General features: G+C 39.8%; 2 protein-coding genes across 2 annotated transcripts; both read right to left on the minus strand.

The window, feature by feature from the left end:
- Window positions 1-7168: 7168 nt before the first annotated feature.
- Window positions 7169-8193, minus strand: LOC125417400 (putative olfactory receptor 2W6). Its single transcript, XM_048460943.1, has one exon. It carries the CDS (start codon window positions 8111-8113, stop codon window positions 7175-7177), a length of 939 nt encoding a protein of 312 aa, XP_048316900.1. The 5' UTR covers window positions 8114-8193; the 3' UTR covers window positions 7169-7174.
- A 15884-nt stretch (window positions 8194-24077) lies between these two features.
- LOC148119802 (olfactory receptor 2B2-like) lies at window positions 24078-25019 on the minus strand. Its single transcript, XM_087896447.1, has one exon. The coding sequence runs from the start codon at window positions 25017-25019 to the stop codon at window positions 24078-24080; it is 942 nt and encodes a 313-aa protein (XP_087752573.1).
- Window positions 25020-26926: the final 1907 nt, after the last annotated feature.

Raw genomic sequence — 26926 nt, forward strand, 5'->3', positions numbered from 1 at the left:
AAATATAGCCTCTTTAGCCAAACTTAGTAGCTATATGTAGAATGAAAATTGATCTTGATCTCTCATACTGTACAAAAATCAAGTTCATATGTACTAGGACTTCAATATAAGACCTGATATTTGGATAGAGGAGAAAGAGAATATGATTAAACTCTTTGGAATGGGCAGGACTTTCTGAACAGAATCCTGATGCATAGACATTAAGATGAACACGTAAGAAATGTGACCTCATGAAACGAAAAATCTCTGTACAGCAAAAGACACCGTCTGTCCAATGAAGGAGTAGTTTACAGAGTGTGAAGCCTTTTCTTAATCAGGTATGTATACATTTGACAAGGGGGGATGGTACCTAAACATACAAAGAACTAAAAAGAAAAAACTAAACAACAAGAAGATAAATAACTCAGTTTAAAAATGGGGCAATGAACTAAACAGAAAATAGGAAGTCAAGGGACAGAGGAAGGAAAAGAAGGAAAATACTGCTATTGGAAGGAATTCTGAACAGAACACATGGATGGGTAAGGAGAGATGCTGTAACTTTGGAGTTTTCTGAGTATCTCAGGGCTTTAAAGTGCCAGGAAGCTGCTATAACTAAAGTGATGCTATTCCATAGTCCCTCCAAGGACTGCTAAGGCCATTCTGCTGTCCTGTTCTATCAGTAATAAGACTCACCCATCCTTAGAAGCGTTCTTGTTTAGATGAAAAGCTGTAGGTTCTCCCTAAATATAATATCAAAGAGGTGCATAGCCTCAAATGATAGTCAGAAAGTGACTCAATACATGGACACAACTACTGGGTCAGTGGCCTTTCCAGACCATTCCTCAATATAGCATTGATTTGCTAGAATTCAGTCCCAAACAGACTCCACAATAAGCTCTCTGGTAGATAAGAAGATAATACCTTCTCATACATACTAAGTCAGTTAATGACAAAATCAGTGAGCATTCTTCTGTCATTCTAAAGTGATTATGTGGTGGCATTTGACAGCACAGGAGTATCTCCCCCATGATCCACAGTAGTTAGAGCACTATGCAGGGACAGGTTGTTGCTGGGAAAGACAGAGAGACAACAAAAGAGTGGGCTGAGGCAATGTAGAGGGGAGACTGCAGTGCCTCTAAGTATTATATTGAACTTTTCTTACTTCAGAGCCACGTTTTGCCATTTTGCAAACACTCTGTGATCTTGATTAAATTCATTATAAAAAGAAGATTATTTGAATAAAACTGAAGTATCCTTTTGAACTAAGAAAGTTTAAGCATCTTGTATTGTTAGTAGTATCAGTGCGTGGAAATGGAAAGACTTGTTAACACCTGAAGCACACCCAGAACCTCCTGTCTCTGAAATTCTAGCACAGACAGCTTTTCTCAGCACTGATGGCTGGAAAACTTTTCAGATACTAAACTGAACTTCCCCCTTCCCAGCTGGAGTGTAAGGATAAATGACGAGGGCAATGTTTCACCCAACATCCTAATTTAGGTTTAAAAACTATCAAAGCTGGCTGCTTTTTTTTCCATTTTGAAAGACCAGGTTGAGGGCGAATCTAAATTTAAAGTTCACACACACACTGCTTCATAAGCTGTGGGTAGGAAAATGTCAGGACACAAGCCTGCTGTGGTCCTGAGTTTGTTTCCCAGCAGAGAATAAGAAAGTGTGCCCAGAATCCCTACTATAAGAAAAAGAAACAGAATGAAGAAACTAAGACTGAGCCAAATGTTTCTAAATGTTGTTAAGGTAAGTGATGTATAAGATAAATGGTCCCCAAATTTCAGTTTATCTTTTTTCCAGTATGTTTTATACAATGTTTTAAGAAAGTGTTCTACATACCCCACTTGGAGCCTTAGGGGCAGGATGGTTTGTGTCTTTGTGCTAGCTCAAGGAACTTTGAATTCCAAATGGACTCATTAGAAGTATGCAGATCCAATAATGTCTTCATAAGCTCTTCCACGTCAGCCTGATGGGATGAACTGCTCCACCCTCCTCATTCCACTCTTTGATAGCAAGTTATGAGTTCTTCACTCAGGAGTAACTCAGGAAAGAAGGGAGTAATAAAGTCTTGTGGGTAACTGGGGCATGTACTTTCTGGCATTGCATTGCAGAGTGGGCATTCTCTGATCTTTTCAAAGTCCTCCCCATCAGGACTGCAGAGTAAATGGCTAGACAGAGATTCCTCAGTGCTGGTCTGTGCTCTGACTTGTTCAAAAGGGTGGCAACTCTTGTTATAACCAAGGATGATACCCAGTGGGGTTCTCTGTGAATCTGCTCTTCCCCTTTGACTCACGTTTTGCTCGGCAGTGCTGTTCCTCTGGGACCTTCTCCTCAACTGTGTCCAAGACAAAAGGGATGACAATAGGGACTACAATACTTATGCAGTAAAGATGCAACTTTGTGCCATCAATGTAGGAAATTTTCCTTTTGTTAAAGGTGCCAAGAGAATTCTGTGAAGCTACAGAGAACTGTGGATTTGCTGTGGAATTGGATCTGAGATCAATGTTTATACAGTGGACATCCACGGATTTCCTATAGACATGTTTTTTATTACCTCAGTTCAGAGAAGGCTACTTTTGTTTCTGACATAGCCAAATAATTCTTTTCTTTCTTAGGTTTTGCTTAGTTAAGCTGTTTCTCTGTTCAATAAAGTTTCTTACATTTTTTTACAAGTTTAATAAATTGAATTGTATTTTCAATAATCTTCTCTAGTCAAAATTTATTTTATATGTTCTAATACATAGTCTCATATCAATTTTTCAAATGAGTAGGTACAAGAAACATAAAGTATGTCTTATTACTCCAGATTCGGTAAACAGTACAGTAGTAAAGGGCTAAAATTATTAATACAGGATTCAGATTGCAAATCTACCTGAGTAGGTATTAATTTTCTGAATATTCAAGGAAATATAATAAAGATAAGTCATCTACTACATAAGGGAAGGTAGTCAGCAGACCTCGTATTACCAGTGCTGCTGATGGAGAAAGGAGTACTAACAAAATATTATTTACTGGCCTTCCAAGTGTGAGTAGAACAATCTTAAAGGCACATATCCATTACCCCAGCGATGGAAATCTAACTTGTAAAATGAATTACTTGTATGTAAAGATGGAATAAAGCAAGCATTTTGTTGAAGCCGTGTTTATAATGACAAAATATGGGAGGCAGAGAATCTCTCTCAATAGGGAATGGGCTAAATTATAATTACTAGTAGTCAGAAGCACTCAAGTGTGATATTGTTGAGTGAGTGATAGAAAAATAAATAGCACAGTGTTAATTATGAAATAGTCACCCAACTGATCTAACCATACTTTATGCTTCCTTTTTTATAGATTTTTCTGTGTTGTTCTCTCATCATTGAGGAAAATTGATGCAGACACAAAGAAAACATCAGCAAGTCATGTCTGTTTGAGTAAAACTCTACTCGCCCAGACGGGGTGGAACATACAAAAGAGAAAGGCAGCTGTAGGTCTCAGGAGATGCTTTATTGTTTTGTTTTTGTTTTTGTTTTTACCTTTTGCACATCATCTGCTCAAATAATCCACGCCTCTTCTTTTTAATTGATGGCTTTAAAATAGGCTATTGCAATTTCATACACATTTTACTTATTGCCTATATATGTGTGCGTGTACTTGCCTTGTCCTGCACATCCTGCTGTATATGTGTGGATGCCAGAGGACAACTAGTGAGAAGTGGTTCTCTCCTTCTACCTTGTATATCCTGGGGATTGCCATCATCAGGTTTGATGGCAGGCATCTTTGCCTGCTGAGCCATGTTGGTAGATTGAACTGCCAATCTTAGAGCTTATGTCTTCCCATGTATATTCCCATCTACAGTAGTTTGAAATAGAAGCTCTTTGCTTTCTTTTTAGCATGACTGTCAACAATATGTGAATGGGTCATAATGTCCCATAACTTGGTCTCATAATACTTGACTCTAATATCCCGTTGCCACACAGATGACCCTTTCTGGCCATTGCTGAAATGTCTCCTTAATACTTTTGAGTGTCAATGTATCGATATTTTGATTCTGCTACTGTAATATATGTAAAAGTTTATAATAGAATTTCACGTCCTTATTCCTATTTCATGGTGAGAAGAAAAACAATCAGAAAAGACGTCACAAAACTCCCATGATTTTACCAACCCAAACATTAACATCTGTGCTTAGGTACGAGCCTTCATCTTACATTGTGCACCCCTGCCACTACTTAAATCCAATCATTTGATTCCGTGGATCTTTCTGGTGTTTGTCTACTTAAATCCTCATTCTTGCAAATTTTCTACCTTTGTATGTCATTATTTTGTGACTAGATCATTATCTTTTTATTTTATAAGCATGCTATAATATCTCCCACCTTAAAAATCCTCTCTTTAGGGGGAAGGACCTTGGACTTCCCACGGGGCAGGGAACCCTGACTGCTTTTAAAGATAGAGAAGGAGGGGGAGGTAGGGAGGGGGAGGGAAAAGGGAAGCAGGGAGGAGGTGGAAATTTTTAATAAATAAAAAATAAATAAATAAAAAGAAAAACAAACAAACAAAAATTCTCTTCTTTATCTTACAACCCTTGCTTACATTACCCCATTCCTCTGCTCTTCTTTGCAGTTTGCCTCCAACAGAAAATTCACCTCACTTGTCTGCCTCTCAGAAATTCCCTGCCTGTCTCCGATGTTCTCCACTCAGAGTTCCTACAACTCCACGTGTGTTGGTTTGCTGGGTCTCACAGGACTAAACCTAAGGCTTGGTTTTCAGGTCCTAGCTCACTTGGCCAGTGAGCCACATTTAACAGCATTGCTCACATTTTCCTTCTGGAAACACCCCCCTTTTTTTTCCCAGGATGGCCCCTGCTCTGGATCCCCTTCTACTTCTCCATCCTTTTTTTGACTCCTTCTCATCATCCTGATATAAAAGTTGTACATATTGCTACCTCTGCTGGGAACACTCTCCTCAATTGTCTGGCTCATTGCTTCCTCGTCTCTGTCGTACAGAACTTGGCTGAAATGTACTTTCTGATGCCTTGCTCAGCAGAATCCTGGTGATCTTTATAACCAAATGCCCGTCTTTTGAAAACATTAATTGGTAAGGATGACTCATGATTAGCAAAAGGAAAAACTCACACATAGAGCATAAGATAAAATGTTTCCTCTATACTTTATTTTGAATGGTATTCTACAATGCTCATAAGAGGTTAGGGCATTTTTAATTTATACTACTTTACACCTAAGTAGTATACTTTGTAAATTATTCTATAAACTGCTGGACTGTGGGAACATTAATAAGACATAGTGATGTTTTCATCGTGAGTTCTCACATTGTTAGTCCCTGTAACCAATTACAGTGATATTAAATATTTTAGAGAAGAATGTGGCAAAAACAAAATAAGCCTCATCTGGAATTCCATTAAGGGGCTTACAAAATCAGTGTTTTGACAGAAATATCTATTCTGTCTTTTAATATCTTCCTTCCCACATAGTAAGACTTTGCTGTCAATTTGAAAAAAAATGCAACTTAAGAAGGGTTTAATTTGACTTATAGTTTATTTTGGGTTATATGCCAACATGGAGGGGAAGACATGGTAGCAATATCATCATGCATGAGAGTGTGGCTGGGTCTCCTCGCTGCCTCATACATCTGTAGAACAGAAAGCAGGAAGTGGACAAGGAGGTGGGGTAAGGCTGTAAAATCTCAAGTCCAGATCTCACTGACTTCCTGTAGTGAATCTCCACTTCCTACAAGGCCTCACAACTTTACAACACAGTGCCACCATCTGGGGACCACACACTGCAGCCTGTGGTGGATATTTAAATAAGTACAATGTGAACTGCTTAAATTAATCACCACGATAGCAGGGGAGGCTTTGCTGTCAGTAAATGGATCACTATCCAGAGAATAACCAATACCAACATCACATCATTTCCCACAATTCATCTCATTTTTTCTTTCAGGCATTCAAAATATTTTCATAACGTAAGGGAACTAAACATTTGAAGCAAGAAGATCCCTCTGCTGTCTCTTGATAGTGACAGGCAGATTAAATATTAGCAAGAACTTTCTCCTCTTAATCTTGCTTTACATATTTTTTCTTTTTTTTTTTCTTTTAGTAATTTTATTAAATTATAAAAAGTTTCCATTTACGCCCCTCCTCCCAACGCCCTCCCACTCCCCCCCTCCCTCTCCTCCTCCCTCTTTGTCCCCAAGGGAAGTCAGGGTCTCCTGCCCTGTGGGAAGTCCAAGTTCCTCCCCCCTCACTCCAGGTCCAGGAAGGTGAGCATCCAAACAGACTGGATCCCAAAAATCCAGTATATGCAGAGGAAACCAGTCCCAGTGTCATTGTCAATGGCTTCTCGGAAAGACTGCAGGCCAGCCACATTCAGAAAATCCAACCACATTCAGAGAATCTGGTTGGATCACATGCTCTTTCAGTCACGGTCCATCTGGCCTTGGTAAACTCTCAGAGGAGGGGGTGCCTGAACCAGCCTTGGCCCGTGACCATACTGATGAATATTTTGCTTATCACCATAGATCCCTCACCTGGCGTTGGATGACGATACAGATGGAGGCCCGCGTTGGAGCACCGAACTGAGCCCCCCAAGTTCCAAACGAGGAGCAAAAGGAGGAAGAAAATACATATTTTTTCTTTAGTCTCTCTTGTTTTAAAGTCAAACACACAAATCCTTAAGGTCCAATATGTATGTGTGTGATTTATACTCTACAGACTCCATGAGTTAATTACAGTGTTGGAGATATTAAAGCCACATGGTTGAACTAATTGTTTTGGCTCTTGGGTAGGCATTTGGCACTAGACAAGCACACTGGAATTTTCTAGAAAATAACTAGTGTTTCTTGTGTATTATTTTAAAAATCTTTCCTTTCATATTTGTTAAGGACTTACTAGGCCCAGTCGCTGTAGTTTTTTGTTGTTGTTGTTGTTTAAAGTGGCGATGACATTCCCAGTAGATATTTTGCAAAGATTGATTTTTGCTTTATTCAAGTTAAAGTCCGCTGATTATGAACTTGAGAAACTTGAGAAGACCCAATGCTTTTCAATATAGGAGGGGTATCATATTCCCTCAACCCATCTTTTCTCATTAAGTGTCCGTTCTGTCTGTAATTATACAACAATCCCTAGGTCTAATAGCATGTAAAGAAAGTGGTTAAAAAGACAAAACCTATACTTGATTATTCCTTGCTATACATCTGTGCTCCCCTTCCCGAGCACTTTCTTTATGGCCTCTTTGACATCTTTGTTTCTCAGAGTATAGATCAGGGGGTTAACACTAGGTGTGACAATGGTGTAGAAAAGAGTGAGGAACTTGCCCTGGTCCTGGGAGTAGGTGTTTGCCGGCTGGAGGTACATGTATATGATAGTGCCGTAGAAGAGAGAGACAACAAGTAAGTGGGAGCTGCAGGTGTTGAAGGCTTTCTTTCGTCCCGCAGCTGACTTGATCCTGAGCACTGCCCGGGCAATGTAACCATAGGAGACAAGGATGAGAATAAGCGGCGCCAAGATGATAAAAATCGCCAAGGCAAAAGCCAGTGCCTCCAGGGCCGTAGTGTCCACACAGGCCATGCCAATCAGCGCTGGCATCTCACAGAGAAAGTGGTCCACCCGTCTGTGCCCACAGCGGGGCAGCATCAACGTCTGGGGTGCCATTATGAGAGAATTGCCAAAGCCGCTCAGCCATGCCACAGAAGCCAGCTGCCCGCAGAGGCGAGGGTGCATGATGACGGTGTAGTGCAGGGGCCTGCAGACAGCGGCATAACGGTCATACGCCATGACAGCCAGCAGGACACATTCTACCCCTCCCAAGGCTAAGACGAAGTATAGCTGAATAGCACAACCCACATAGCTGATGGTCTTGTCTGGACCCCAGAGGTTATAGAGCATCTGTGGGATGGAGCCCGTGGTGAAACACATGTCCAGGAACGAGAGGTTGGCCAGAAAGAAATACATGGGTGTGTGCAGCCGGGAATCCAGGGCCGAAAGCAAGATGATGGTCATGTTACCAAGTAAAGTCAGCAGATAGAAGGAGAGAACTATGACGAAGAGGATCAGCTCTAGGCGAGGACGGTCAGAGAAGCCCACCAGGATGAAGCCATCAGAAGAGCTCCTGTTGTCCTTTTCCATCACCTGTGACCATATATTACCTCAGAGGAGAAAGACAAGGGTCAGTGAGAATCGCAGATTGCTGTCTCCAAACACAGCGACTGCTGAAGTGGTACAATGGGAACCGCGTTAGAAATGCTGGGTACGTGACCTAAAGCTTCAATAGACACTGATATAAAACGTGGTCTGGTCTGAAAAGTATCAAATTTGAGTTTGTAAAGCGCCAGCTTGTGATTATCTGTCAACATTTCCAATCACAATCTTTCATTAGCAGTCTGTAAAATAAATTCCTTCCAAAAGGTGACTTTCACCAGGCGTAGTGGTGCAGGCCTGTAGCCTTGTACCTCAGAGGCAGATAGGGTGGATCAGGAGTTCAAGGCCAGTGAGTTGAAGATCAGAAGGGGCTATGTAAAAGCCTATCTCCCCAAAAGGCTGATTCTTGTACAAAGGAATCAGTACTCAAAAATTTCCATCACTTTTAAAAATGGAGAAATACCTAGTTGTCATTGTAGCCTGTGCCCTCTGGCTATGATAAGGGCTTGTTCCTAGAGCAGGGACTTGAACTTCCTGTCGGGTGAAAAGTCATTCTGAAAACTTTCCCATCATTCCTGAGAAATCTAGAATCCAACCCAGAACCAGAGTAGAAGTGACCCAGAGAAATGGTAGAAGGAAGCTTATCTTGTCATTATTCACGTCTGTATCTGCTGGTCCCATCCATCCCGCGGACTGAAAATGACCCTAATATCCTGTGCCAGATACGATAAGAACAAACAATCTACATTATCGCCTCAGCATTATCAGCTCCATGGCATTGCTATGGCTTACATCACTAAGGTGTGTTTTATCCCTGGAGCTGGGAATTTTCTCACATTGGGAAAGCCTTCCCACAAAGATGAAAAGGACAAGTGAAGCCCCAGAGCCCATCCTAGTGGAATGACTATAAAGCATCTTTAGTTTTCTCTTCCTCTTAATCTTTATTCTTAAGTGAGCCCTGCTTCTAGGGAATCTATACCGATTATTTTCTTTATCTGTCCCAGTTTCACTGCACTAAAAGCTTTTGTATCTTCCATAATGCTTTACATTCTCAGTTTTGGGCAGCAGTTTTATGTCTTAAGACAAATGTTCTGTGTGGTACAAATAAGTCAATTCTTTTTCATATTTTCCTAAGCAGTTAGTAAAAAGCCACAGGACACCGACTTTTATTAGAAGCAAGTTATCTCTTGAGCACACTAGAGCACAAAAATGTTTCATCCATTAAACATTAACACAAATTGGAAATGAAATGATTATCAAAGTTATCCCAGTAGAGTCTGCAATGATTTCTCTAGTTGTGGAGAAGTGGGTGGGTGTGATATTATTGATAATCTTTAAGAAATCGTACTTGGATAGCTGGAAGCCAGTGCTTATGATGAGCCAGCAAGGCTTTACTGCTTCCTCTTGTAAAATGAAAATTCAGAAAATTGCAAATAACTGGATGTGTGTGTGGGGGGATATCACCCAAATAAAGAGGAAAGTGCTTCAAACTTTGGAATTTAGAGTGTTTACTATTTTCTAATAGCTAAAAGGGGATAGCAGCTAATTTTGAATGATAGAATGAGTGTGTTTTTTTCTGTTAGTCTTTGTAAATTCTCTTTACATTTTAAACAACTTAAAATATAACAGAAAATAAATAATGAGTTATCGGCCGTTTAAAAAATAATGGGACTGATATTACTTAGCTGTTTTGAACTGGGTACTAATGCTAACTATTGGATGTAGTCTAGCTCACTTCATTTTCCCATTCTTGCCAAAAGATCAGCCATGTGATTATTCAACAGTACTGATTAAGCCACTGAGGCCAAGGCAACAATCAAATGACCAGTCTTGACTCATGTGGCTAGTACATATGATCTCCTTCAGTTTCATCCCATAATCATCCTGCCAGTAAGGACTTGGGCCACAAATTTAGGCAGCACAACAACCTTGCTAAATATGCACACAGCGAAACTTGAGTTGTAATGTTGAGACTTCACCTCAGGTGTTTTGACTTATTAGATCAAGTTTAATAAAGAGCCTTGCTTCTAAATCCACAAGGTCAGGAGCTATCTTGGCAAAGACAGGATATAAAACATATATCATTTTTTTTCAGGAAATGAGAAACACAATTAAATTGATCTGTTGTGTAAATATTGAGCACTCTGCCCTCGGTACTCTGCAGAATAAGCCCAATGAAGCCATGGAGATAATGACTTTTTTCTGTGGCTATTATTCTTAGAATTTTCCTATGACATTCATGCATGCACATGTTTATTGATTGTACAACAGAACACAAATCCTGGTTCCTTTCTTTTCCTCTTAATCCAACCAGAGATCATTCAAATATGATTACAGTCATCAGTGCTCCATTCTGATTCACTGGCTTAGTAACTTCTGTTCTTTACCCAACTTTCCCTTGGGGACAATTCTTTCTTTACATTTCATACTTTAAACAGCCAACACCTACATCTTTTATTGGTCTAAAATTTTATTTTAAATATGTGTGTGTGTATCCTTACTTGAACCTAAATGAATGACTTTTAAACAGAAACATGGCCATTCCTTCACAAGGAACACTACATTAACTAGTTAACTTTAGTAATACAGTTTGTGATTTTTAGAAAGTAAATGTTTTTCCATTTGAAAAAGAGTACAAACATTTACCGGTTTTGTGATTTCTGGATCCCTGGCCAGATAATTTAAACATTACATATTCTAAAAAAATCAAATAGTGCTGTCATATCAGCTGCTATCTAATTACCTTGCCAGGTACCAGCATGGAGTTTATTGCTTTGATGGTTCAGAGGAGTGAACTAAGACGTCGTGGAGTAAGAACGACACGGATGTTTCAGAGTTAGCCCACTGCTCACTCTGTGCATGCAGTGGTCACAAATCTGTAAGACCCAATAAGGACATCTTGTGTTCTCTTTACAGGTTGTCCATGTTGAAGTTCAATGTCACAGCATCACTCAGCATTCCTTACTGAGAGGTCTCACATGATACAGGATTAGAATCAGTATCTCTGTCCCTAGGTCAGATATCCTTACAATTTAGTACGTTCCAATGTTTTCTAAGTTTATTTTGGGAAGGACAACTCCAATAAAGCACTCACAAAACTTTCTCCAGTCTCAACACAGAATGAATAATGTTTAACCACAACTTTTAATATATGATAGAGTCTCTAGAAATGAGCATACTGATCTGACCACAGCCTGAGCTTCTCAAACATCAGATCATTGGTAATTTACAGGCCTGGGTCACAGGATCAATAACTTACCAAATTTACCAGCACCATCAGAAATGCCATAGCCACAGCTCGTTCTCTTTCCTGGGACTTCACTTGGAAGTCAAGTAGAATAACCAGAGTGTGGACAAGGAGGGGAGAAAGGATTACTTTAGAAAGTCTATGAGAAAGGAGCTAAGTTAAGGGACAATAGGACCTAGTATAGTGGAATTGGCTTGGGTAAAGGAAGAATGTTGGTGAGCACATCAGAATCACTCCACCCATGCTGTAACATGAAGCCCATCTACAGCCTCCCAACCCCATATGAGGAGCCAGAGAAAAGGCAGCTTGAGATGACCCCTAGCATAGGTGGGTGGTGCATAAGAATCTAAGCACTCACATCTAGCAAGTAAGAACAACTTATGGGTGTCAGAGTTAACCTAGGCTTGGTTACTTCCTGCCTCACTCTATGGGGGACTCCTAACACCCCTACCCAAATTCCCTTGGCTAATTATTGCTAACAAGAATTGGGAGAGTGTATGGTCTCAAAGGGAATACTGCTATTTCCAGCACACACTCTCCCTCTTTGAAATTTGCTCTGTGTGTGTGTGTGTGTGTGTGTGTGTGTGTGTGTGTGTGTGTGTGTGTATGTGTATGGTGTGGTGTGTACGCATGTGTGTGTGTATGGTGTGGTGTAGTGTGTGCGGTGTGTTTGTGTGAGAGAGAGAGGAAGAAGGAGGGGGAGGGAAGGAGAGGGAGAGAGAGAGAGAAGAGAGGGAGACAACCAAGTCTTCCTGGTGGAGTCTATTTTGATCAAGGCTGAGAGTTAATAACGAGCATTAGGCACAGGAAGTGGCCGCCCCATTTTGGTCCAGAATGTAACCTAGAGTCAAGAAAAAGAAGTACAAGGCTACATGGTTGTGACATTTGCCTCTTGTGCTAATAGCCTATACAGTGTGCTCAGTCATGCAATTAAAGAAGCACTGTTATTTAATTATCTTCACCAATTTATTTAGTTAATGTTCTATGCGGTTTTAGAAGTCATACTGACAAATTTAGCGGACTACTTTCTATTTCGATCAGGTCTGTCAGAAAGGAGGATGACTTAAAAAGAGAAAAAGATTCCATTTGGTATTTAAAATTAACATAAAAACGTTAAAATAATTTCACTGCCATATTTACAATTTGACATAAACTGTTTATGACCTGAGTGATAACTTCAACTCAGAAAGCAAGTTAATCCATGTAGGTTCAAAGCAATACAAAGCTGTGTCTGCTCACTTTATTGTATGTTAAGGTCAGAAGTAAATAACATAGGAACGAGTGCAAATCACAAGCATGTATTCTGTACTTAGCTGTCAGTGACTTGTATGAGAGATAAATTTCACATTTCTTCCTGACATCTTAGTGGATACACAAGGGTATATCATGTGTAAGTGTGCATTATATATACACAAGATATATCTAAATTGTGATCATCATTACTAGGAACATACTGACTTCATCGATCATTTCTGGGTACTTTTGTGAAACATAAATAAACGCACATGATAATTACCATGCTAGATACTTTATCTTAAATATAAACATTATTAAAGTAGTGCAATTTGACTTTAGCCCCACTATACTGATGAGGCTGGACTATTTTTGACTAGACACAATGTTACCGTATCTATTTAGAGACAGTATATACTGTTTTTGTTGTTGGCCAGAACTGAATACAAAGGTGAGCAATTAAAGTGATTCACAGGAACTCTGCTTTCAACTAAACTGCTGGCACACGTGAGCCATCCCACACTTAGATTCAGCCAGTGGCTCGTGCTATTGTTTTACTTTAGCGTTTTCTTATGGACACTGGAAAGAAAAGCCTACAGAATTTGATGCTCTCAAGAATTTTTTGAGATAATGAGTCCCTCTGAGAAATGAAGAAAATGAGTTCCACAGGGGCAGAAACAATGGAAGCACAAAAATGGTTAGCCAGGAAAAAAATTCAAAACAATCTTTGCTTTTATTTTTTTCCATTCCGCCATTCTTTTGTTGACACTTAGCCTATAACTCACTCAAAATGCATTCAAGTTTATAACTGATGGGGATACTGCAGTGTGAAAATCTTGGCGTGGAATAAAGCAATGCAGTCCAAACCTTACGTGTTAACATGTTAATACAATACAGTGTGATGTCATAGAACATCTCAGAGAAGGGAGCAGAATCTACGTCAGCATGTTCCCTCTTAAGTGCAGCTGTGTCCAGACACACTCTTCTGTGTCACAACTTTGTTACCACAGCAGCATTGGGGAGGAGAAGACATGACTGACACAACTTTAATTATTTGCAATCGGAAAACTTGATGCCAAGGATCCATTAGCTTTTTATTTTTTATTGTTTTAATTTTTATTTTTCCATTCAATTATTTACGCTTCTTTCCCTCCTCCCAATCTCCTCCCACTCCCCTACACCCTCTCCTCCCTCTCCTGCCCTGCTTGAGAGAGGGCCAGAAATCCTGCCCTGTGGGAAGTCCAAGGCCCTCCCTGCTACATCCAGGCCTAGGGAGCTGTGCATCCATATAGACTAAGGTCCCAAAAAGCCAGAACATGTCATAAAAACAAGTCCCAGTGCCTTTATCAATGGCTTCTCAGTCAGCCCCCATTGTCAGCCACAATCAGAGAGTCCGGTTTGATCACATGCTCATTCAGACCCAGTCCAGCTGGATTTGGTGAGCTCCCATTAGAACAGGTACAGTTTCTCAGATGGTGGACCAACCCCTCATGGTCCTGACTTTCTTGCTCGTCTTCTCCCTCCTTCTGCCTTTCAACTGGACCTTGGGAGCTCAGTCCGTTGTTCTGATGAGGGTCTCTGTCTCGATCTCCATCTGTCGCCGGACGAAGATTCTATGATGATATTCGAGATAATCATCAGCGTGATAGTGGGACAAGGACAGTTCAGGCACCCTCTCCTCTGCTGCCCAAGGACCTAGCTGGGGACATCCCGTGGACACCTAGGATCCTCTCTAGAGCCAAGTCTCTTACCAACCCTAAAATGGATCCCTTACTATAGGTATCTTCTTCCCTGCTCATATATACGCCCTTCCTAATATCTCCACCCTCCCACTCCCCAAAATCTTGCAAGTCCTTCCCTTCTCCCTTCCCTCTCCCCTTCTTCCCTTCCCCCAAACTCACCCTACTTGCATGCAAAATTCAAGATGTCATTGTTTTTTTACCACTGAGTAGTACTCTAATGTATATATATTCCACACTTTCTTTATTCATTCTTCCATTGATGGGCATCTAGGTTGTTTCCAGGTTCTTGTTATTACAAATAATGCTGCTATGAACATAGTTGAACAAATGCTTTTGTAGTATGATAGGGCATCTCTTGGGTATATTCCCAAGAGTGGTATTGCTGGATCCTGAGGTAGGTTGATTTCAAATTTCCTAAGAAACCACCACACTGATTCCCAAAGTGGTTGCACAAGTTTGCATTCCCACCAGCAATGGATGAGTGTTCCCCTTACTCCACATCCTCTCCAGCAAAGGCTATCATTTGTGTTTTTGATTTTAGCTATTCTGACAGGTGTAAGATGGTATCTCAAAGTTGTTTTGATTTGCATTTTCCTGATCACTAAGGAAGTTGAACATGATCTTAAGTATCTCTTGGCCTTTCAGACTTCTTCTGTTGAGAATTCTCTGTTCAGTTCAGTACCCCATTTTTAAAGTGGGTTATTCAGAATTTTAAAGTCTAGTTTCTTGAGTTCTTTATATATTTTGGAAATCAGACCTTTGTCTGATGTGGGGTTGGTGAAGATCTTCTCCCATTCAGTAGGATGCCTTTTTGTCTTATGACAGTGTCCTTTGCTTTACAAAAGCTTCTCAGTTTTAGGAGGTCCCATTTATTCACTGTTGTCCTTATTGTCTGTGCTACTGGGGTTATATGTAGGAAGTGATCCCCTGTACCCATGATTTGCAGTCTACTTCCTACTTTCTCTTTTATCAGGTTCAGTGTGGTCGAATTTATATTGAGGTCTTTAATCCATTTGGACTTGAGTTTTGTGCATGGTGATAGATATGGATCTATTTTCATTCTTCTACAGGTTGACATCCAGTTATGCTAGCACCATTTGTTGAAGATGCTTTCTTTCTTCCATTGTATACTTTTAGCTCCTTTGTTGAAAATCAGGTGTTCATAGGTTTGTGGGTTAATATCGGGGTCTTCTATTTGATTCCATTGGTTGACGTCTCTGTTTTTATGCCAGTACCAAGCGGTTTTCATTACTGTAGCTCTGTAATAGAGTTTGAAGTCAGGGATGGTAATGCCTCCAGAAGTTCCTTTATTGCATAGGATTGTTTTGGTTATCCTAAGTTTTTGTTTTTCCATATAAAGTTGATTGTTGTTCTCTCAAGGCCTGTGAAGAATTTTGTTGGGATTTTAATGGGGATTGCATTGAATTTATAGATTGCCTTTGGTAAAATTGCCATTTTTACTATGTTGATCCTACCCATCCAAGAGCATGGGAGATCCTTCCATTTTCTGGTGTCCTCTTCAATTTCTTTCTTCAATGCCTTAAAGTTCTTGTAGGAGACTTCAACACTCCTCTCTCACCAATGGACAGGTCAATCAGACAGAAACCTAACAGAGAAATAAGAGAACTAATGGAGGTAATGAATCAAATGGACTTAACAGACATCTGTAGAACATTCCACCCAAATAGGAAAGAATATACCTTCTTCTCAGCATCTCATGGAACCTTCTTAAAAATTGATCACATCCTCGGTAACAAAGCAAACTTCCACAGACACAAAAAAAATATTAGTAACCTCCTGTGTCTTATCGGATCACCATGGAATAAAGTTAGAATTTAACAATGATTCTACCCCCAGAAAGCCTACAAACTCATGGAAACTAAACAGTCAACTACTGAACCACCCCTGGGTCAGGGAAGAAATAAAGAAAGAAATTTAAGTCTTCCTTGAATTCAACGAAAATAAAGACACACATATCCAAACCTATGGGACACTATGAAAGCAATGCTAAGAGGAAAGTTCATAGCTCTAAGTGTTCACATTAAAAAAAATGGAGAAAGTTCACATTAGAGACTTAATAGCACAGCTGAAAGCTCTAGAAAAAAAATGAAGCAGACGCACTCAGGAGGAGTAGAAGACTGGAAATAATCAAACTGAGGGCTGAAATTAACAAAATAGAAACACAGAAAACAATCCAATGAATCAATGAAACAAAAAGTTGGTTCTTGGAGAAAGTCAACAAAATTGACAAACCTTTATCCAAACTAATCAAAAGGCAGAGAGAGAACACGCAAATTAACAAGATCAGAAATGAAAAGGGGGGCATAACAACAGACACCGAGGAAATTCAGAGAATCATTAGATCTTACTACAAAAGCTTATATGTGACAAAGTTTGAAAATGTAAAAAAAAAATGGACTTGTTTTTAGATAAATACTGTTTACCAAAATTAAATCAAGACCAAGCGAACAATTTAAATAGACCTATAAGTCACGAGGAAATAGAAGCTGTCATAAAAAACCTCCCAACCAAAAAAACAAACAAACAAACAAAAAACCAGGACTAGATGGTTTCAATGCAGAATTTTATCAGAACTTCCAAGAAGAGCTGATACCTATACTCCTTAATGTGTTTCATATAATAGAAACAGAAGAGTCAGTGCCAAACTCTTTTTATGAAGCTACAGTCACCCTTATTTCAAAACCACACAAAGACCCAACCAAGAAAGAGAATTACAGACCAATCTCACTCATGAACATTGATGCAAAAATTCTCAATAAAATTCTGGCAAACAGAATCCAACAACATGTCAAAAAAAATATCCATTAGCTTTTTAAATTTTATTTTTTCAATCTGCTTTTGATGCTGTCTGCCTCATTGTGATTTGTCCAGCCGCCATGTTTTAAAACAGCACAGATCTTGGGTGTCTTTCCCTGATTCATACTCCTAAGCTGCTAGATCCACTGTGGTGTCTGCCATTCAGAGTTGATTTTTTTCTCTTATCTCTGGCACTGTGCAGCAAATTCCACTGTTATAAGTTCTTCTTCATTTAAATTATTTTTAATTTTTTTGAGAGAGGGTCTCACTCTGGAGTACAGGATGACCTTGAACTCATGGCAGTCTTCCTGCTTCAGTATCCAGTATAGGTGTGTGCACTATAGTTGGCTTCCTTGGTTAATGTTAGTGTCCGGCTGCTTCCAATCATCCTTCACTTTGCTACAAAAGGAAAACTTCTAAAACATAAGTATTGTCAAGCCATATATAAAGTCCTGACAGAGAAGTCTTTAGCCTAGAAAAAAATGCATATATTCTTCAATAATTATTTTTATTCATAGAAATTTACATTTTAAGTCTTACCTAAGAACTTATAAAAACGTGTGTGTTTGTATGTGTGCGTGTGCTCATATGTTCAAGTGCGGATATATGCATGCAGGATCAGAGAACTGCCTCAGGTGTCCAGTCTAGCTTTCCTTTTGTTTCAGACCAGTATTCCAGGTGATCTGGTCCATACACTTCCAGAGACCCCCCGTAACATCCTGTATAATAAGAACACTGGGATACATACACACACTACTGTGTCTGTGTTTACATGGTTATTGGAACACTGGGGTTACACTCACTAGTGCACCTGGGATCTATATGGGTATTGGAACACTGGATTACACATACTACCTCATCTGGGTTTACATAGGTGTTGAGGTATGCCCTGAGTCATCTCTTGCTCCAGCTTCTAACAATTTTTTCTTTATTTTATGGGCTTGAGTCCTTGCTACCCAAGTAAAAAACTCGGGGGTGACTCCATGCACCTGTAACCCCGGTGTTAGAGGGATGAGACAGAGAAAGGAGGAGCCCCAATGCTTGCTAGCTGGCCTGTCTACAAAGTTGGTGAACTCCAGCTCTATCAAGAGACCCTGTCTTGAGAAAACAAGGAGGAGCCACAACGGAGAAGGAAACTAAATGTAAAATTCTCCACATGAAAATGAACATACAGAAGCTCACATGCACACCCGCAAGTGCGTCTGCACATACCCAGATGAAAGGTTACAATTATCACTAACAAAGAAATGTAAGGTCAGCCTTAATTTCTTACATTGCTTTTAAAAAGTATATACAGTCGGGCAGTAGTGGCGCATGCCTTTAAGCCCAACACTCAGGAGGCAGAGACAGGCAGATCTCTGTGAGTTTGAGGCCAGCCTGGTCAACAAGAGCTAGTTCTAGAACAGGCTCTAAAAGCTACAGAGAAACCCTGCCTTGAAACCCCCACTCAAAAAGTATATACATACATACATACATACATAATATATATATTTATGTATATATATTTGTTGATGTAAAATATCTGCACAGCTGTATTTTAAAGACTGGGATTTTACTTTTATAACCAAATAATATTACATGATATACATGTACTATATTTTTATTATCCATTCATCAGTTGAAGGTAATTCAGTTGTCTCCATTTCCAAACTAGTGTGTATATGGCAACAACGAACGTGGCTGAGCAGATATCTGTGGCATTTGATGTCGAGTCCTTTGGATATAAGACAAGGAGTGGTATAGTTGGGTCAAATGGGAAATTTATTTTTATTTTAGCTTTTTTGAGAATTCTCCATACTGATTTCCGTTGTGTCTGCACTGTTTCCTGCCTCACCACCAATGAATGAGGACTTCCCCTTCCCCATATCCTCACAAGCATTCATTGTGAGTTGTTTTCTTGATCTCATACTTTAAGACTAGAGGAAGGTGGCATCTCAAAACATTTCAATTTGCATTTTTCTAATTGCTAAGGGTGCTGAACATTTTCATGTTATTTCTTAGCAATTTTAATTCTTCCTCTGAAAATTCTCTGTTAAAGTTCAAAGTTCATGTTTTGAGTGGGTTAGTTGCATTTCTTTTTTATTGTATTTTGGGTTCTTTATATATTCTGGATCTTCATCTTCTGTCAGAAGTACAGCTGGCAAAGATTGTTCTCCCACTCTGGGCTTAATGGTCACTCAGTTGATTATTTTCTTGACTGTACAGAAGACTTTTTGTCACATGAGGTTCCATTTGTCAGTTGTTAATCTTAATTTCTAGGCTGTTTCAGAAAGTCTTTTCCTACACTTATACCTTGAAGAGTTCTGCCTATGTTTTCTTCTAACATCTTCAGCATTTTAGGTTTCACCATGGGGTTTTTGATCCACTTGGAGTTGATTTTCCTGCAGGGTGACAAATATGGATCTAATTTCATTCTTATATAGGTGGACATACAGTTTTCCTAAAATCATTTGTTGAAAATGCTATATTTTTCCCTGTGTATAAAACATATTTGGCATCTTGATCAAATAGTAGGTGACTGTAACTATGGATACTGCTGTTTGAGATTTCTCTTTTGTCCCATTAGTCTGTATGTCAAAGTTTGTGCCAGTACCATACTGTTTTTAATGCTATGGCTCTGCAATATATCTTGAAATCTAAACTAGTAATCCCCTCCTCCCAGCATTGTCCTTTAGCTCAAGTTTACTTAGGCTATTCAGGATCTTTTATAGTTCCAGGTGAATTTTAGGACAACTTTTTTCCTATTTCTGTAAGAATGAGATGGGGGTTTTGATTAGAATTGCATTGAAGCTATAAGAAGCTTTTGACAGAATGGTCATTTCACAATATTATCTCTGCTGTCCATGATAAGGGATGTTTTTCCATTTTCTAGTGTCTTCCTCAATCTCTTTCTTCAGAGAGTTGAAGTTTTCATTGTGAAGTCTTTCATCCACTTGCTTAGTTTACTCCCAGATGGAACTAGAAATTATATTATTATTATTATTATTATTATTATTATTATTATTATTATTAATTTTGAGTGCAGTGGTCTAGATGCAGAAAGACAGGCACATATTCTCTGTCGTCTGTGGTTCCCAGATGAGAAAGATGTGAGTATACAGCCTTGAATAACTGTAGAGACAAGGGAAGTAAAAAGGTACCACAGTGCGGGGCAGGGAAGGAGAATGAATACTAGAGAGAGGACAGCAGGACACAAGTGCTATGAAAGGGAAATGGAAAACCCAGGGTCTGGGATTTAACTGCGGGAAGTCTTTACAAGAGAGGGAGGCAAGAGGGGAAAATAATACTAAGAATGTATGAAAAAGTCATAAAGTTATAATTTTATTTACCTAAAATTGCATACAATACATACAAATGTATGTGTATACAAATACATATATAGATTAAATGAACTTATACCATTAGGGCTGACAATGTTCCCTCCAAGTGCTAAAGCAAACAAAATACCCAATACATGCATGATAGCCCCTTTTCAAGTTGTTGGTTAAGGGAGTCAGGAAGTGCAATACAGAATATTGCTGTTGCCGTTGATTGCTTCTCAGAGACCAGAAGGTGAGTCCCTACTGCTGGAGATACCATGCACTTTAGACCAGAAGTCAGAGGATCTGAGCTGGTTCTGACCTAGAAGCCTCTTCCTTGAGGCTGAGCTTTCATAGTGTTAAAAGGCGTTATACAAGGTCCCAAGGGAGGAAGTAACCCACAGTCCCACCCAACTGTGAAGCCTATAAAATACAATGATCACTAGCTTGGCAAGCTCTCACTGAGGCTATGATAGTGGCAGTTATACCTTGGTGGTAATCAACACCTCTCTGATTGGACTTAATTCTTGCTCCATAGGATGGAAATCATGCCTGGTACTGCAAAACTAGCCAACAATCCATGGTCAGGAGGTCGTGGATCTTAAAAGATAATCTACTACTGCTACTTTACAAACCCGGCATAATTCATGAAAACATTCTGCATGCTTATCCTTATTTACAGATAAATGTAACTCACCCCTCATCAAAAGCTTCTCTTTGTAACAGACAGAAACCATTATAGAAAGCCATAATTGTTCAAAATGCAGAGAACAGTTGGTCTTGGGGTATACAACCCAATGGGTATATTTATAATACAACTCCTGAACTTAAGGCTCAGGAACATTGATGAAGAGGTGGTGGAAAGTCTATAAACCAGACTACCAGGGTATCTGATGTAAGATTGTGAGACCTAGAAAAGACAGGGCTGCTTCACCCATGCTAGCCCAACAATGTGTCTGCCTGAACAAGGACAATAGGAATAGATATACTAAAGTAGAATGGTGAAGGCTCAGAGGCCCTCCCTCTAAACAAAGAATGGCAGGCAAATGAGCAATGCTGAATGGAAAGAAATAGTCCTCCCCAAGAGTCAGCTCCGTAAATGATTATCCATTATCAAATAAGTGGTCAGTTATATCTCTCTATATATTTCAATGAAAGAAGAATAGGCTTATCAATTTAAAAGAGGAAGGGGGTGAGGGACATGGGACAAATTGAAAGGAGAGAAAGGAAGGTGAGAAAGAAAGTAAATGTATTTTAGTTTCTAAAAGAAATAAAATCAGGCCAAGTGGTAGTGGCACACACCTTTAATCCCAGCACTCGGTAGGCAGAGGCAGGTGGATCTCTATGAGTTTGAGGCCAGCCTGGTCTACAAGAGCTAGTTCTAGGACAAGCTCCAAGCTACAGTGAAACCCTGTCTCAAAAAAACAATTAATGAATGAATTAATTAGTTAATTAAATCGTTAGAACATAGGTTCTTAATTTAGAACTACTGTAATATAACATCATTGAGCATTTCTAAATATGTAAAAATGTATAGAACAAATTTTAAAAATTAATAAAAATAGATAATAGAGCTAAACAGACATTTCACAAAAGAAGACATAAAATAGCAAATGTATTTTATTTAAAGTCATTATCATCAGGGAACTGCAAATCAAAGCCACAGTGAGCAAAGACTGGGAATTATCCAAAAAGTAAGACTGCTGAGGTGTTGTAGGAAGGCGGCTAGTTAGTTCCCAGCTGCCCAGTTCTGAAATAATCACACAGAAACTTTATCATTTCCCATTAGCCCTAGCTTCTGATTGTCTAACTCTTAAATATAATTTAACCTATCTCCATTAATCTGTGTACTGCCATGTGACAGTGGCTTACCAGCAAAGTTTTAGCATGTCTATCTCTGGAAGTGGCTTCATAACTTCTCTAAACTCTGCTGTCCTTCTCCCAGCATTCAGTTTAGTTTTCTCCACCTAGCTCTGGTCTACCCTACCAGGCCAAGCCAGTTTTCTTTATTCATTAATAGGAACCACAGCATACAGAAGGGGATCCCACAATAGTGAGGGTGTAGGAAAAAATAAAAACTGTTAGAGAACAAAGTTTAAATAAGCAAGACATTGTAGAAAACAGTTTGAAAGTCAACAAAGAATGAAAAAGGGAGGTAGCAGATGACCCAGAAATTTTGCACTGGATATTCAACAGAGAGAATAGCCATTTGTATTTACTTGCCCACTGTAACACTACTTAACAATACAGAAGATAAAAGCAGCAGAATGTCCATCAGTGATGGCTGCTAAAGAAAATGGGGCAGGGCATTGGTGGTGCACACCTTTAATCCCATCACTCGAGAGATAGAGGTAGGAGGATCTCTGTGAGTTCAAAACCAGCCTAGTCTACCGAGAGTGTTCCAGGACAGCCAGGACTACACAGACAAACCCTGTCTTTAAAGAGAGAGAGAGGGAGAGAAAGAGAGAGAAAGAGAGAGAGAGAGAGAGAGAGAGAGAGAGAGAGATAGAGAGAGAGAGAGAGAGAGAATGCAGCATAATCTTTTTCAGTATACACAATGGAATGTTACAAGACTGTGAAAGGAATAAAAGCCTTCTTGCAATGGTTAGAACTGGAGAGCTTTATGCTGAGCGAAACGGCCAGACACCTATGATAGGCAATACAGACTCCACTTGTGGAATACAAAACACTGGCCTTAAGAAATAAAGAGTGGAACATTGGTTATCAAACACAGTAGTGATCAACGGAGGCTAAGCGACAGTTAGATAAGAGTAAGATGTTTTAGGGTGCAGTTGCACACTAGGGAGACTGAAGATAATAATTTCATACGGTGTACTACAAAAAGCTGAAGAAAGGAACTTGACTGTTTTCTTAACACACATTTGGGATAGGTTCAGTCTGATTTATGCATAACTCAGTACCTATCTCTATGAAAGCATCACATGTATCACTTTAATATAAAAGCTATACGTACTTGTGCATTGACTGAAATGAGTTTACTTTGTAAAGTATATTACTTCTGATTAGCTCTTTTGCAGATGGAATAGAATAAGACTTTAAGAGAAGTAGAAGCTACAAAAGAAAAAGAATTGAAGATCTGATAAAAAATGTAGAAATTATTATTGTATTCTTTAATATAGTACTGTTTCTTAAGCAGTGTGGAATTTTGCTCTGTCTGAAACTGTGTACTTATGATTAGGGAGAAGAAGCCACAGACAGTTTTACAGATTTATGCTAAATCTACAACTGTCTGAAAAATACTAGAGTTCTAATTTTTTGCAGGTAGATGAGAATATTCATGTGTACTAAAATATTATTACTATGGAAAAGATTCCAAAACATCTATTTTAGCCCCAGAGATGGCTAAGAATCTTCACTAAGAAAAATGGTATAAGGTTTGAAAATGTGAAGCTTGTAAGGTTAACAGATTTAGAGGATCTTAAAAGGTCACGTCCCAGGACGTGGGAATTAAATATATCTAGGCAGCATAACACTAATATGGGTTTCTGTCAACAGATTTTATTAATAGTTCCATAATAGTTCAAAAGACAACAGAGAAGTATAATTTATCAGGTTTTGAAACCTTATATCGATAGGCCTATCATCTGCATTTCTTATTTTGTGACCAAGAAGACCCTGGCCACCAACCTCTTAAATGCTCCCTTTACCTCTTTGTTCCTAAGTGTATAGATCAGGGGGTTCAGCATGGGTGTGATAATTCCATAAAAGAGGGACACCATTTTCCCTCTGTCCTTAGAGGCAGGGGACGGTGGCTGCAGATACATGTAGATGGCAGTACCATAAAACAGCACCACCACAATTAGGTGGGAGCCACATGTCCCAAATGCCTTTCGCCGACCTTCAGCTGACCTGATCCTCAACACTGCTTTAACGATAAAAGTATATGATATTAGGATGAGAATCAATGGTATTAAAAGGAAGACAACACTTATGAAAAATTGTTCAGCTTCAATTGTTGTGGTATCCACACAGGACAGCTTGAGCAGGGCAGGGATCTCACAGAGGAAGTGATCCACTTTCTTGTGGCCACACCGTGGCATCTGAAGGGTCCACGTGGACTGCAATACTGAGTTGCTGAAGCCACTGATCCAACACGCAGCCGCCAACTGGAGGCAACGCCTTTGGTGCATGATGACTGAGTAATGGAGAGGCCGACAGATGGCTACAAACCTGTCGAAGGACATGACGCCCAGAAGAAAGCATTCAGTGCAACCCAAGGCCAGGAAAATGAAAAGCTGGACCACGCAGCCTCCATAGCTGATCACCTTCCGGGAGCTGCAGATGTTGACGAGCATCTGGGGGACTGTGCTCGTGGTGTAGCACAGGTCCAGCAGGGACAGGTTCGTGAGGAAAAAGTACATGGGGGTGTGGAGTTTGGAATCCAGGCGGGACACAAGAATTATCGTCATATTCCCAAAGATGGTCAGGATATAGGACACCAGAAACACCACAAAGAGTGGCAGCTCCAGCCATGGCCGATCTGAGAACCCTAAGAGAATGAACTCCCCTGAGATGCTCTCATTCGCCAGAGTCATGGTAGATGGTGCAGTCTCTGGGTCCCTGGAACACAAAGGGTTAATAAGTCAGGGAACATGTTTATTGACCACATCAATTAGATATGAAGTGATGATGCCAGAGCATTTCATGTATTTACAAACTGATCCTGTTAGTGTGAAAACCATATTGATAAAAGGTTAAGCGTCTACCAAACCTTTCACAGATGTTCATGGATTCCTACCAGTTTTTAACACAGTGATTTCAGGTTTGCAGCACTGTGTCCATTTCTACAGTCACAGAGCTTCTCCTCTGTGTTTGCCTGTTCTGTGGACGGTTGCTCTGGGGTCTTTCTACCTGGGTATGTGCTGTTGCGGGGACAGAGATATTGCTCCTGTTATTTAAATTCACTTAAATTTCTTCCCAGAGTCAGTGTGAGTGTCTGGTTGCAGGCATTTGTTAGAATTATGTAAACCTCATTTCCTCACTATTCCTGCCATTCCCTCAAATAAGTGCAGACATTATGGCATCTACCTCATAAGTATTCAGACATAGTGTCAGGAGACCCATCCTCTAATGCTGTGTCACAGAATCCACACAGTACTGTTACTGGTGTGGCAGTGAGGCTGGCGGGCCTGGCTCATCTGCTCTTCTCGAACTAGTTTCATTGCATCTTGTGCTCCGATCTTAGGGTCCTCATGTAAGAAAAAACACAAATGCATTTTCTTGTCTGTTGTGAGTCATAGGTGCACCCCGATCAGCCTAACTCTGGGAGGAAACAGAGGAGTGAGCTCAAAGCATCCACAGTGACAGAGGGACAGAAGTGCTCAAGAGTCACTTGGAGCTTCCACAGTGTTTCTTTCCAAATGGGTAAGTGTGCAAGTGGTTATGTTATAATCCTCACAGTCAGCTTCAACCTCAGAGGCCAAAAACGCATATCCTAAGTAAGGATGTTATCTTTTGTGTAAACTGTTGGCAGTACCTTGTTTACAGGAGCTCAGGTACTGGCCCACAGGTGTCAGAGCACTGGGATACTTTGGGTGGAGGTGAGTCAGAATCCTCACTATCTTGGAACTAGTGATATAACAACTCCAACATTTAAAGAGAATGTATCCCAAAGAAATTTCCATAAAAAACTAAGCTTTCAAATTTATTTTCCCAATATGAGAATATATTTTTACAATTTAATCCATAGTCATTAAAATGTTAGCAATGGGTATTTGTTCCCCACTTGTTGTAAAACATATAGTTCCCCTCATCATTTGGGTATTCATAAATAAAGATATGAAATAGTGTTTCAGTGTATTTTCGAGTGTGCATGTTGGTTTGTACAAGTTTTCACACACCCAAGCTACAGCACATATATGAAGGTCAGAGGGCACCTTGGTTGCTGCAGAATTTCTCCCTTGTTCATGCTGCATATGACAAGCTAGCTGACCCTCCAGATTGATGTGATTCTCCCCTCTGTCTCTCATTTTTCTACAAGCACTTGGGGTTCTGAACAGAACCCTATGCACCCTGTGCTCAGCCTAATGTGGTTCCTGTGGTTTTGAACTCAGATCCTCAAACCTGTGTGGTAAGGCATTTATCTGCTGAGCCATTTTCTCAGTACCTCGAGAAAGTTTTTATATTTATGAGGTATGTTCTCAAGTATCCCGGACTCTCCTAAAGCTTGCTCACATATCCGTTCCTGTGACAACTTGTTATTTGATGTTTTCCCAAAGTATCTCATATTCTTATGAGAGGGTCTTTCAAATATTTTTTTCTGAATATCTTTATTGTGTAGATAAACCGTAAGAGTCTTTCTCCCACACAGCTAATAATGGAAGGTTTTACTTAAAATTTCCCCTTTAGAAAAGCTGAGCCCTGGAGGCAGAAGCTTGGGTTTACATGCTCCTCTAGCTTAGCTTGCTCTTCTGAGAGCCCAGGTCTGCTTCAGCAGCCAACA

The sequence above is a fragment of the Myodes glareolus genome, chromosome 14 (genome assembly GCF_982192425.1).
Source record: "Myodes glareolus chromosome 14, mMyoGla1.1, whole genome shotgun sequence".
Classification (NCBI taxonomy): domain Eukaryota; kingdom Metazoa; phylum Chordata; class Mammalia; order Rodentia; family Cricetidae; genus Myodes; species Myodes glareolus.

Coding starts and splice junctions, on each gene's coding strand:
- LOC125417400 (XM_048460943.1), bottom strand. CDS start 8,113: ATGGAAAAGGACAACAGGAGCTCTTCTGATGGCTTCATCCTGGTGGGC.
- LOC148119802 (XM_087896447.1), bottom strand. CDS start 25,019: ATGACTCTGGCGAATGAGAGCATCTCAGGGGAGTTCATTCTCTTAGGG.